Source organism: Phodopus roborovskii, unplaced genomic scaffold (assembly GCF_943737965.1).
Source record: "Phodopus roborovskii unplaced genomic scaffold, PHOROB, whole genome shotgun sequence".
Taxonomy (NCBI): domain Eukaryota; kingdom Metazoa; phylum Chordata; class Mammalia; order Rodentia; family Cricetidae; genus Phodopus; species Phodopus roborovskii.
The window spans coordinates 3,326,731-3,338,904 of NW_026125295.1; the positions used below are offsets into that span (position 1 = coordinate 3,326,731).

The 12,174-nt window shown below is 47.1% G+C and overlaps 1 protein-coding gene across 1 annotated transcript in view; it reads right to left on the bottom strand.

Moving 5' to 3' along the window:
- Positions 1–9,459: 9,459 nt before the first annotated feature.
- Gpd1l (glycerol-3-phosphate dehydrogenase 1 like) overlaps positions 9,460–12,174 on the bottom strand; it is a 32,024-nt gene continuing 29,309 nt past the window's right edge. The window contains exon 8 of the mRNA XM_051201992.1: positions 9,460–12,147. Coding sequence (XP_051057949.1) covers positions 12,051–12,147 — 97 coding nt within the window. The 3' untranslated portion in view covers positions 9,460–12,050. The remainder of the gene's footprint in view (positions 12,148–12,174) is intronic.

Below are 12,174 nucleotides of genomic sequence, written 5' to 3' on the forward strand. Positions count from 1 at the left end.
GAGACACTGTCTAAAAAGAATAAATACCACTTTTGCTTATTAATTGGACAAAGTGTTATTTTTCCAGCATAGTTCCATGTTAGGTACATGGGCAGGAACCAGGTTGCATTTGACTGGTAGGAATTTGGTCATATTTGTTAAATGCTTTGAAAATATAGCCTCTAAGGGACTGGGGAGATGGCTCAGAAGATAAGAGCAATTGTTGCTCTTGCTGGGGACCAGGGTTTAGTTCCCACCACCTACCTGATAGCTCCCAACCATTCATAACTTCAGCTGCAGAGGATCGATGCTTCTCCTGGCCCACCTCCAGCACTAGGAAGGTACTGTATATGTGTATTTGCAGGCAACATGCCCATACACATTAAATAAAAGACGTGTAAATAAAGTTTAAAAATACAGTTTGCCAGTGTGGTGGCACACATCTTTAATTGTAGTACTCAGGAGGCAGAGGTAGGTGGCTCACTAGGAGTTTGGGGCCAGCCTGGTCTATAGAGTGAAATCCAGGATGTGTGTGTGTGTGTGTGTGTGTGTGTGTGTGTGTGTGTGTGTGACAGGAGAGATGTCTTGGCACTTAAAAGCACTGGCTGCTCCTCCAGCAGCTCTAAGTTCAGTGGCAAACATGGACACACATAAAGTGAAAATAAGTAAAATCTGTTTAAAATGTATGTTCCCTGTAGCAAATACTTTCTCATCAGGACCACCAGCCTGCAAATAATGACACAGAAACTTATTATTAATTATGAAAGTTTGGCCTCAGCTTAGGCTTTTTTCCAAATAGCTCTTATAACTTAATTAATCCATATTTTTAATCTGCGTTTTGCTGTTTGACTCTAACTTATCTCTGTACTGCATGTCCTGCTCTCCCTCATATCTGACAGGCAACTCTGTGTTTCTTCCCAGAGTCCTTTCTGTCCCCAGAAGTCCTGCCTAATATCTTCCTGTCTACCTATTGGCTATTTAGCTCTTTATTAAACCAATCAGAAGGCAACTTGTCAAAGATATATCTTCACAGTGTAAACAAATACTCCGTAACAGTACAGTTTTAGCTGGGTATCATATTTCATCCTATAATCCCAACATCTTTGGGTGCATATCGATCCAGGCCAGCCTGGCCTACATGGAACTCTAGTTTTGTTGTTTTATTATTTTTTTTAAAGAAGTAAAAATAGGTCATACAATAGGCATAGCAGATTGAAGAGAGAAAAAGACAGACAGGTAGATGGACAAGCTGACATACAAACTCAGATTGGTTAAATGAACTAACACATCCCAGAGAGAGAGAGAGAGCCTGGTATTTAAGAGTGCTCTATAGAAACCATTGAAGAAATCACTCTCTGAACTGCCAGGAGTGTACTCTTTGGCAGTTGCATTTGCTGGGGTTGAAGGGAGCCATGTACACCTCCAGTCCTTGTCAGCTGAGCCCACTCAGGAACATGCAGAGTTTGTAGAGACTATCAGAGTTCTTCCAGAAGCTGAGTCCAGTTGTTCTAAATGGTAACAGACTTGCTGCAGAAGGCTTCTGTGGAAACATCACAGGCTGTGGTATGTGGACGCCCACCTCTAGGAGGCAGGGACATCAGGTAAGGGGACTGGATTATTTCTTAAGAGTTTAAACTTGGAAAAATGGAACTAGTTTAAAACCATTAAGAGGGAGGATAAAGGGGCAGACAGGGACCTGAGACAGAGGCATGGGCATGCAAGCACACATGGGTTAGACTTGAATGTGATCAGAAGGCAGCGAGCCAGCAAACCAAGCAGAGGTATTTATTGTTTGTTTGTCCTGTCGCTTCTTCCAATTGCTGAGCTTACTCCCTAACACCTGGGTTTCTGCTTCGCTGGGGATGGAACCCAGGGCTCCACCAACCGAGGCACATCCCAGCCAAGCAAGAGTCTCCGGCAGAAATAAAAGCAGGGTCTGAGGAGATGGGTGGTGGTGGTGGGGGGGTAAAACGCTCCCTGTGCAGCATGTGGACCTGAGCTCAGGCCCCCAGCATGTATCTAGAATGCCAAGGATGGGGGTTGTGCCTGCATGCCTAGCACAGAGAGGTGGGTGCTCTCTGAGCATCCCATCTAGCCAATCAGTGAGCTCCAGGTTCAAGGAGAGGCCCTGTCTCCAAAAGTAAGGCCAGGAAAGTGAGTTCAAACTCTAAAACCCACCATGGTAGGAGAGGACCGGCTCCTCTAATCTTACACAAACACATCATATACATATGCAAGAATAATAATAGACAAAATGAACAGTAAGGTACAGAGAGGTAGGGAAAGACACCTGACTTTAACCTTTGCCCCCTCAGGCACACAGACAGACATATGCATGGACACAGGTACACACAGCTGGGCTGTGATGCCTGCCTGTAAGAAGGCCAGGCTAGCTGCCATTGGTCAGAGCTTGTCAGGCCTGAGAGTTGTGAGCTGCCAGGCAACCAAGGGGCTTTGCTGTCTCAGGGAGTTGCCTTGCTTGGATTACACAGGTTTGAGGATGCCGGTTGATGTAATAGGAGCAGACTCCAGATTCAGGACTCAGCAGGTACCACAAACACAGGGGAATCAACACTTGGTGCCTGGAAAGTAAAGCCGGGCTCCTCGACCTCACAAGAGGGAAGCAGATGAAGCCAGCGGCCCAGTGAGTCAGCGCTGCAGGTGGAAGCTGAGGCGTTACCTGGTGCGCATTTCAGTGACCTCCGGGCCTTTGATTCCTAGTGGCCACTGGTTCAAGGGGACACAGCTTTAGAGGTGCCTTAGAGACCATAGCCAGAGTGCCTTGAGCCAGTAATGATGATAGACTGCAAGAAAAAAAAAAATCTGTTCTTTTCAACTCATTTTCTTTGTTATTTTTAAATTATTTCATGGGTGTGACTGCGTGTAGTGCCACAGAAGCCGGAAGAGGGTACTGGAATTAGGACATTTGTGAGCCATCACATGGGTGCTGGGAATTGAACTCAGGTCCTCTGGAAGAGCAGCCAGTGCTTTTAACCAATGAGCCATCTCTCCAGCGCCCCCCCCCCCCAGGCTGGCCTCAACCCCTTGTGACCCACCCACTTCTGCCTTCCAGGCGCTGGGATTAAAGATGAGTGCCGCATCACCTGGCAGGGTATGTTTCAAAATATTTATTTTACTTTATGTGTTTGTGCATTTGTAGATGAGTATTTAGAAGTTGGTGTCTTTTGGTTAGTTGGTTTTTCAAGACAGGTTTCCCTGTGTAACAGCCCTGGCTGACCTGGAACTCCCTTTATAGACCAGGCTGGCCTGGAACTCACTGAGATCCACCTGCCTCATCCTCCCAAGTGCTGGGACACAGAATCATAGATCAGTGCAAAACAAGTTTTCTCGGAATGAGTTTTATTTTTGGTTGTGAGCCTAGCCTTTAATGGCTGGGCCATCGCTCCAGCCCATGCTTTTATTTTTAAATGTTCATTCATGTGTATATTGTTGTCTGCTGAGCATCCACCCCCTGCCCTTCCTTGCCTTGCCCTTCCCTAATTAGTCCCCTTTGTCCCCCTAGGCGGTTTGACGTCTTCTCTCATGTCCTGTACACATAATGATTTTTGGCATCCGTCTTAGTTCCTTTTCCCGACATGACACCTTAGGGGAGAAGGGTTATTCTGGTTTACCTATGGAGGCTACAGTCGCCGTGGTAGGGCAGCTGGTCACACCGAACCCACAGGCCGGGAGCAGAGGGTGAGGGATAGCTTGGGCTCACCTCACTTTCTCTCGTCCAGTCTAGTATCACAGCCCAGGCAATGGTACCACCCGAAGCAGGGGGACATTCTCACCTCAACATACGCAGGACGGAAACCGCAGAGGCTCATCCTCAGGTGATTCTAATCTCATCAAGGTGATAATGAGATTAACCATCACACACGTGACTTGACCTTCCCGATCCCTCAACTTCTAAGAATCACCTTCAACTCTGGTGCTGGGGGATACTATGATGTCATCCTTGACAGATGGAGCACGGGTTTTTAAGTGATAAAGGGGCAGAGGCAACCCCCTCAGCAAAGGGAGGTGCTCCTATCTGTGAGGTGGTTACTGTAGCTATTGCTGTCAGATCCCAATGACAGGTCAGAGGACACACACACACACACACAGACACACACACACACACACACTCAAGACAGGAGGCCAGTGCATGGGGGAAAAATCAGAAGATCTAGAGATGGTTCAATATATAGATACAAGCACTGGCTGCCCTTCCAGAGGATCCTGGTTCAATTCCCACATGCTGATTCACAACCATCTGTAACTCCAGTTACAGGGGATCCGATGCCCCTTTTTGGATTCCAAGGGTACCAAACGTGTGTAGTACACAGATGTATATACAGGCAAAACATTCAGAGAGCTGGCGTTACACACTGTTCTCCCAGCTGACATCTGTACGCGGTCAGCTGTGCCTCCTCGAAAAGGATTTGCATTCCCTCATGTTAGGAAGTGACAGAGAGGATCATGGGATTCTCACTTCAGTATTCAGACATTCCTCCCATCCAGTTGTGTGTAAATCCGCCCTCGTCGTGCACACCTCGGGGTCTCGGGGAGGGCCTGAAGTATGCAGGCAGGGGAGAGCCAGGGGAAGGGCTCCATCTGCACAGCCACCGGGGGTGATCACCCACATTCCTACTCGTCGCCCTCAGCCACTGCTCTGAAAGTAAGCCTGATAAACGCATTGCTTTTATCCGAGAAAGACCAACGCTTACTGAGTCACACACACACACACACACACACACACACACACACACACACACACACACACACGCCCCAGCCCTCCCCCCACCCCTAGAGAAGAATCTGGCAACAGAAGGGAAGTGCATTGACAGGTGTAGCTCCACTCCTTTTAGTGGAGATAAGATGAGGTTTTGCTTTATTTAAAGAGACAAACTGTGGTGTCTGCCCAAGATGCTTGTCCTCACTGTGCGATCTATTGGCAGGAGCAAGGAAGGTGTTTTGGGTAAACACTGCGAAAGGCAGTAGCCATGCCCCACAGAGCACATTAGTGAACCAATGAACAGCAGCAAAAATAGCTAGCATGTCTCTGGCAAGCTGCCCTTCCAAGACCCCACCTGTATTTTCTTAGGAAAACCTTTGTCAGCAGAATTCCAAGCACCCATTCACCAACAGAGGTCAAGGTGAGGTGGTAGAAAATGAATACCATGCTCTGGTTCCTCAGTAAAGGACATGTGGACTCTTCTCCAAGAGCCAGTCAGGCGTTTTGCTTTTGCTTATGTTTTGAGACAGGGTCACAGCCCAGGCTGGCCCTGAGCTCGCTATGTAGCCAAGGATAAACTTTTATTTACATATTGTCTGTATGTGTTCATGCATGCATGTCACAAAATGCCTGTGGGGGGTCCAAGGACAACTTTGGGGAGTAGGTGGGTTCTGGGAATTAAACTCAGGCCAGCAAGTGCTCATACCCACCATCAGTCTTTCTCCTTGACCTTGAACTTCTGTCCGTCTTGGCAGGATTAGAGGCATGCACCACCCAACATGTCTGGTTTTTGTAATTCTGGGGATCAAATCCAGAAGTGCCAAGCAAGCACTCTACCAAGTGAGCAACACCCTCAGCTTGTACTGTATTTTTGAGACAGTATTGAGCTATGTGTAGCCCAGGTTGACCTCAAATTTGCAGCGATCCCTTTGCTTTGGTTTCCCCGAATTTGGGGATTACTGGAATGTCCCACACCCTGCTTGGATGGTTAGCTTTGATAAACAAATCCCAGGCCCAGTTGCTTAACACACGAAGGCTAAATATTCTTAAGTTAAAGTGGTTCACAGAAAAATTGTTGAGCTTCCTTGAGAAGTTTGTCTCAGGAGCTCCTCGACCTGACTGTTCGGTAATATTTACCTGGAGGAGACTTGAAGACGGGCTGAGCTGGAATCCATGCTATACCAGGGAACCTGAAACCTCTGAAGATTGCTGTGATTATTAGGTTTTGTTTGTTTGTCTTTTTTAAAGACACGGTTTCTCTGTTTTTTAAAGACACGGTTTCCCTGGCTGTCCTGGAACTCACTCTGTAGACCAGGCTGGCCTGGAACTTAGAGATCCACCTGCCTCTGCCTCCCAAGTGCTGGGATTAAAGGCGTGCACCACCACTGATATTTAGTTTCCTTTGTCGATTTGACAGTCTAGAATCAAATGAGGAGGGACTCTCAGTGAGGAATTGATCAGGTTAGTTTGTGGACATGTCTGTAGAAGATTATTGAGGCAGGGAGACTTGCCCACCATGGGTGGAGCCATTCCCTAGGCAGGGGATCCTGAACTGTGTTAATAGGGGAGGAAGTCAGCTGAGAACAGGCATGTGTGCATTGATTCATTTCTCTCTGCTCTTGACTGCGCATATGATGTGACCAGTTTTCTCAAGTTTCCGTCACTGTAACTTCCCTGCTGTAATGGACTGTAATCTGGAACTGTGAACTGAAATTAAGCCTTTCTCCCCTAGCTTGCAACAGAAAAGAGTAAGATGTTGACTGCTGACCCTGTTCACAAATACCCCTAGGTGACTTCCGTATGGAGCAGTGTGAGAATGGGGCTAGAGACCAGGTCTTCCAAGTGGACTGAGCTGGAGATGTCTTAGAGGCCAGTGGCCACCTTGCCCCAGGAGTGAGCATTTGTAGCAGTCTGTGCCGCACAGGCCTGGACAGGAAGCGTCAGGATGGCAGGAGCGGTCTCAGGTTGACTTCTATAGTTCTGGGGATTGGAAGGGACGGGGCCTCAGCGGTAGAGCATAGCTCAAAGCTTTTTGATCTCTGGGGTCAAAACAGGGTTTTTCTAGGTGGGTGCGATGATTATTGCCTGTGATGCCAGCACTTACAGAGGCTGAGGCAGGAGGATATTTGCCATATTCAGCGTGGTTCCAGGGATGATCTGGCTGGGAGCAAGAGAATGAAGAAAAGACAGACAGATGGACACCAAGAAATAGCTGGGAGTTTAGTAGACGGAGCTCAGCAGCCCAGAAGCTCTGTGTTCATTATATGGAGTTGAACAGAGAGGTGGGGTCTTTGCACACAGTGAACAAGGAGGCAGGGTTATTACACATAGCAAGGAAGTAGGGTTACTATATATAGTCGAACAAGGAGTTAGGTTTAGCTAATCCCAGTAGTTACTTATTGTTTTCTACTCTTTGGTTCTTTGGGGGCCTATCACCCAGCTCCCAAATAAACACATGTGGGCTTATCTTTCCTTATAAATGCTGGCCTTAGCTTGGCTTGTTTGTAACCAGCTTTTCTTAAATTATTCCATCTACCTTTTGCCTTTTTCTCTTTTTATAAATATTTTATTCATTTTATACCTCGGGGGCTTTTATCTTTGTCTATTTCTAAATACCTTATTTCTTACTTACTGTGTATCTAGCTGTATAGCTTAGTGGCTGACCCCTGATGTACTTCCTTCCTTTTCTTGCTCCTCAATCTCTCTTCCTGGATTTCTTCTGTTTATTCTCTCTGCCTGCCAGCCCTGCCTGTCCTTTCTCCTGCCTCACTATTGACGGGTTCAGCTCTTTATTAGACCAATCAGGTGTTGTAGGCAGGCAAAGTAGCACAGCTTCACAGAGTTAAACAAATGCAACATGAAAGAATGCAATACATCTTTGTATCATTAAACAAATGTTCCACAGCATAAACCAATGTAACACATCTTTAACTAATAGTCTACAACATAAACACAATAGGGACAATCCCTGTAAGGTAGCAAGCATCTTGGGCTGTCAGCATCAGTAGACAGCTATGGGGACATTTTCTGCACATGGGCAGAAAGGGAAGGTTTTGCCATTTTCCCATGGATATGAGAACCGGGATCCTTGACATAGTCAATTCATATGGATAGCATACATTCCACTCAGGACTTATTCACCCAGGGTTTCCTTTGTGCTTCCCACGTCATGAATTTGAGGTTAGCCTGGGCTACAGAGTGAGATTCTGTCTTGAAACAAAAGTTTATGGGTCTGTAACCCCAGCAACACAGAAGGCTGAGGCAGGATCTAAAGGCTACGGCCAGTTTGGTAACTTAGTGAGTCCATCTCAGATAGTAAGTTGAAAAAAACTGGGGGTGGGAGGGAGGGAGGGGGAGGCTTGGATAGTTAACCCAGTGGTAGTATTAGTCTAGCATGCACTAGGTACATGCAACACCACCAGGGGCAAAATCCAGTTTTGCAGGTTGTGGTGGCACACGACTTTAATCCCAGCACTCAGGAGGCAGAGGCAGAGGCAGGAGGATCTCCACGAGGCCCTCCTGGTCTAGATAACAAGCTCTAGGCCAAATATGGCTACATAGTGAGACCCTGCCAAAAAAAATTACAATTTCATTTACATTTTTTATAGATACTGCTGAAACTGATGAATGGGTACTTAAAGGGATGATGTCACTTCCGAGGTTGTAAAAGTGTTTTAAAACAGTACTGTGCTGGCTACATTTATGTCAACTTGACCAACACTGGAGCCATTGGTGAGGACGGAGCCTCAGCTGAGAAGATGCCTCCATAAGATCCGGCTGCATGCTGGGTGGTGGCGGCATACATCTCTCTGAGTCTGAAGCCAGCTTGGTCTATGGAGTGAGTCCCAGGCCATCCAGGGTTTCACTGAGGAAACCCTGTCTCAACCCCCCCCCCAACAAAACCACAAATCAAGCTGTAGGCCAGCCTATAGGGTATCTTCAATTGGTGATTGATGGTGGGTGCCATCCCTGGACAGGTAGTCCTGGGTTCTATAAGAAATTGGGCTGAGCAAGCCATGGGGAGCAAGCCAGTAAGCTGCCCCCTCCATGGCCTCTGCATCAGCTCCTGCCTCCAGGTTCCTGCCCTGTTTGAGTTCCTATTCTGATTTCCTTTGATGATTAACTGATTGAGAAGTATATGCTGAATAAACCCTTTCCTCCCTAACTTGCTTTGGTCATGGTGTTTCATCACAGCAATAATAACCCTAAGGAAGAGAGGTACTAGTAATTCCTGGATTGTATATGTGAACTGTATCTTTTTTTGTTTTGTTTTGTTTTTGAGACAGGGTTTCTCTGTGGCTTTTTGGAGACTGTCCTGGAACTAGTTCTTGTAGACCAGGCTGATCTCCAATTCAGAGATCCACCTGCCCCTGCCTCCCGAGTGCTGGGATTCAAAGCGTGCACCACCACCACCCACCGTGAACTGTATCTTAATAAAGCTGTTTAAGATTACTGACCGATGTTGGCAGAACATGCAAGCTACAAGAGAAACCAAATATACAAAGAATATGTATTTGACATAATATTTAATGTAAGTGCTATATTATTGTCATATACTTTGTGCATATGTATCATTTGTAATAGAAAATATAAATGGTATGTAACAAGTCAAGAGCAAGCTGACTTTGAAACAGGAGTGAGCTAACGAGGTGGCTGGGGGGGGGCACAGTTCTTGCTGGCAGGTGTGAGGAGACCTGCGCTAGAGTAAGAAGCAATAATAAAGTCATTTATAAAAACAAAAAGAAAAATAGGCTCCACGGTACAGGTTCAAGAGGTGGTGTTTATTAAACCAAGCCTTCAAATTATACACCCATCTACAGTCCATAGAAGTACATATACAGTACAAACGGAATAAGAAGCTAGCCCAGCAGAACTGGCGGAGAAGCAATTGTTAGGACACTGCTCTCTCACCACAGTGCCCTCTGGAGGCCAGCTGTTAAAACACCAGGAGGCTAGACTCACTGATTTGTCCAGAACTGTGGTGAGGAGGAGAGTAGCAAGGCAATAGGTTAGTTTTACATTCACAGATTAAGTATCTCATCTGGGCGTCTCTGTTCCTATTGCCACAGCTCGCAAGAAGCATCAATCAGCAGGTGGTTACAAAAATACATAACTCACAGAGTGATGCTTCTGGCTGTCAGAGCACAGACTTAAGGAATTTACCTGTTCCCATCATGTGTGGATTATAAGCACGTCAACTGACATCAGGTCAGTAAGGGGCATTCATGAGGGGAAGGGAGGAGGAGGTACAGGGCTTAGAGAGGATGTGAATGTCAGGGAGGACGTAAATGAGGGACACAGGATGGTAACAGCTCCTCATTACCCTACTCTGTAGACAGCACAGTAGCTTGCAGCCCTTTGGATCTCTTAAAAAGTAACTCTTCGTTACCTATGTACAAATTTTTAAAAAGATTCATTGGGAGACAAGAAAAGAATCGACTGACAACATCATTGTGAAAACTGAAAACTTCAGCTGTGCGCTTCTGTAGACTTTTAGGGACGGGCTTCCACAATGCTCCAAAAGTCTTTCGGGAGAGTTTAAAAATTCCCATAAAAACTTATTTTTACAATTATTTCAGTGGGGGGGGGGTGGGGAACACCCAGCCCAGGATGAGAGGAAGTGGAAAATCCCCCGAAGCTAGAAATACTTGACTGGGTGACAATCACACGTCCACACCCATGGGCTGGTGGTTTTTAAATAGAGATACACTCATTCACAGTCGAACGCCAGACTCCAAAGCACTCACTTCATATAGTGTGCGTTTCAGCGAGGCTGACATCACCTTATCTGGACTCGACCCCGTCACCTGAAAGCTCTCTCAAAACTGCAATTCCAGCTACTCAGGGGACAGAGGCAAGAAGTTGACAAGTTCGAGGCCAGCCCAGGTTTCATAGAATAAACTCACAGGTAGTTAGCTCTCCTAATTTCCTGCGGGGAGTGAGGGTCACACCACTCTATGGCAGTCTTCTCTAGACATTTGGGCTAATAGTCTGTCCTAAGGGTTGGGAACTTGTTAGCTTAGTTGGGTCTATGCAGGTGCTAGCACCCAGGCTACCCCTAGGAAAGTGCGCACAGGCGGCTTGTTTTAAACTCACTTGGCCATTCCAGGGGCCACCCGGAATAGCCAGACATGTGCCTCCTACAGAACACTGTTCATTGAAGGCCATGCTAGAGCAGATTCTCCAGTGTGGTGGCTCTCAAATTGTAGTGGGCATCAGAAACATGAGGGAGGCGTGTGGAAACACGGGCCATTCTTGAGTCCTGGGAACACTTTCTTAAGAGTACAGTGACCCTGCTGGGTTGGGGACATCACTTGCAGTGGTGACCTTCCTCAAGACTCTTTGCTCCACAAATCCCCATGGCAGGAAGCCTTTCTGTGGCCTCAGGGAAGGCTGCAGGTAACATTCCCACAGTCAGCTAGAGGTCAAAGAGGCCCAGTGACAGAGGGATAGAGGAATGTGTACTAGGCTCCTGTCCATGTCCCTGGGTGACCAGGGACAACTATGGCTTCTTACGTGAGTCGTGACAGTGGTCTCTTTCAGGGTTCCATAAGCCTGAAGAGACACAGGTACAGAAAAAAAAACACCCAACAAAAAGACATATTCCCCAGAAGGATATGTCAGCCACTGCAGGGATGTCCCTTCCTCTGCCACTGCTCTGTGTGCGTGTGTGTGTGTGTGTGTGTGTGTGCGCGCGCGCGCGCGCACAAAAGCCCATCCTGGCAGCTAGTGAAGAGGAAAGAGGCATCTTTATCATGAAGAAGCATGTCAGTGCATATCTAATTAAAACACCCGATTGTTAATCGCCCAAGCCACAATCCAAAGAGTTTGCTAGATAACTGTATCAGAGAAAAAAACAAAACGATTCCTTCCTCCACTCACATATAAATGAGTCACACCCATAAAATTCATAAAATTTAGCTGAGTTAGTTCCAATCTGCCCTGGCGGGGAGATTTTGAATGTGATCATTAAAACAGACACCTGATTTGGGTTCAGACCCAGAGAACGAGAAAGGAGCACACACACACTCAAGAACACTCAAACGGCCCCACAAGCGCATGTGCATGTGTGTGCGCGCGCACGCACACACACACACACACACACGCATGCACGCGCACGCACACGCGCGCGCACACACACACACACACACACACACACTCTCTCTCTCTCTCTCTCTCTCTCTCCATCCCAGCCGGTGAAGTGCCTCTCCCAGCACAGGACCAGCGCTGTAACAAGTCGTATGTGTTCAGGGTTAGAGTACAGCTCAGCAGAGATCTCACTGCCAAGCCTTGGTTTTCTGGATGACCCCACAATAGGCAAGGCAGTTCCCTGTTGGCTGCCCAGTTGCCTTCAGATGTGCTCTGGGTGGCTCTGCAGGCAGGACAGCATCTCTGTGACAGGCCTGCCTTCATAGCAGATCTGATACACTGCTGTGAAGAGTGGAAACCTGGAGGGGTACAAAGGGGACGGCATG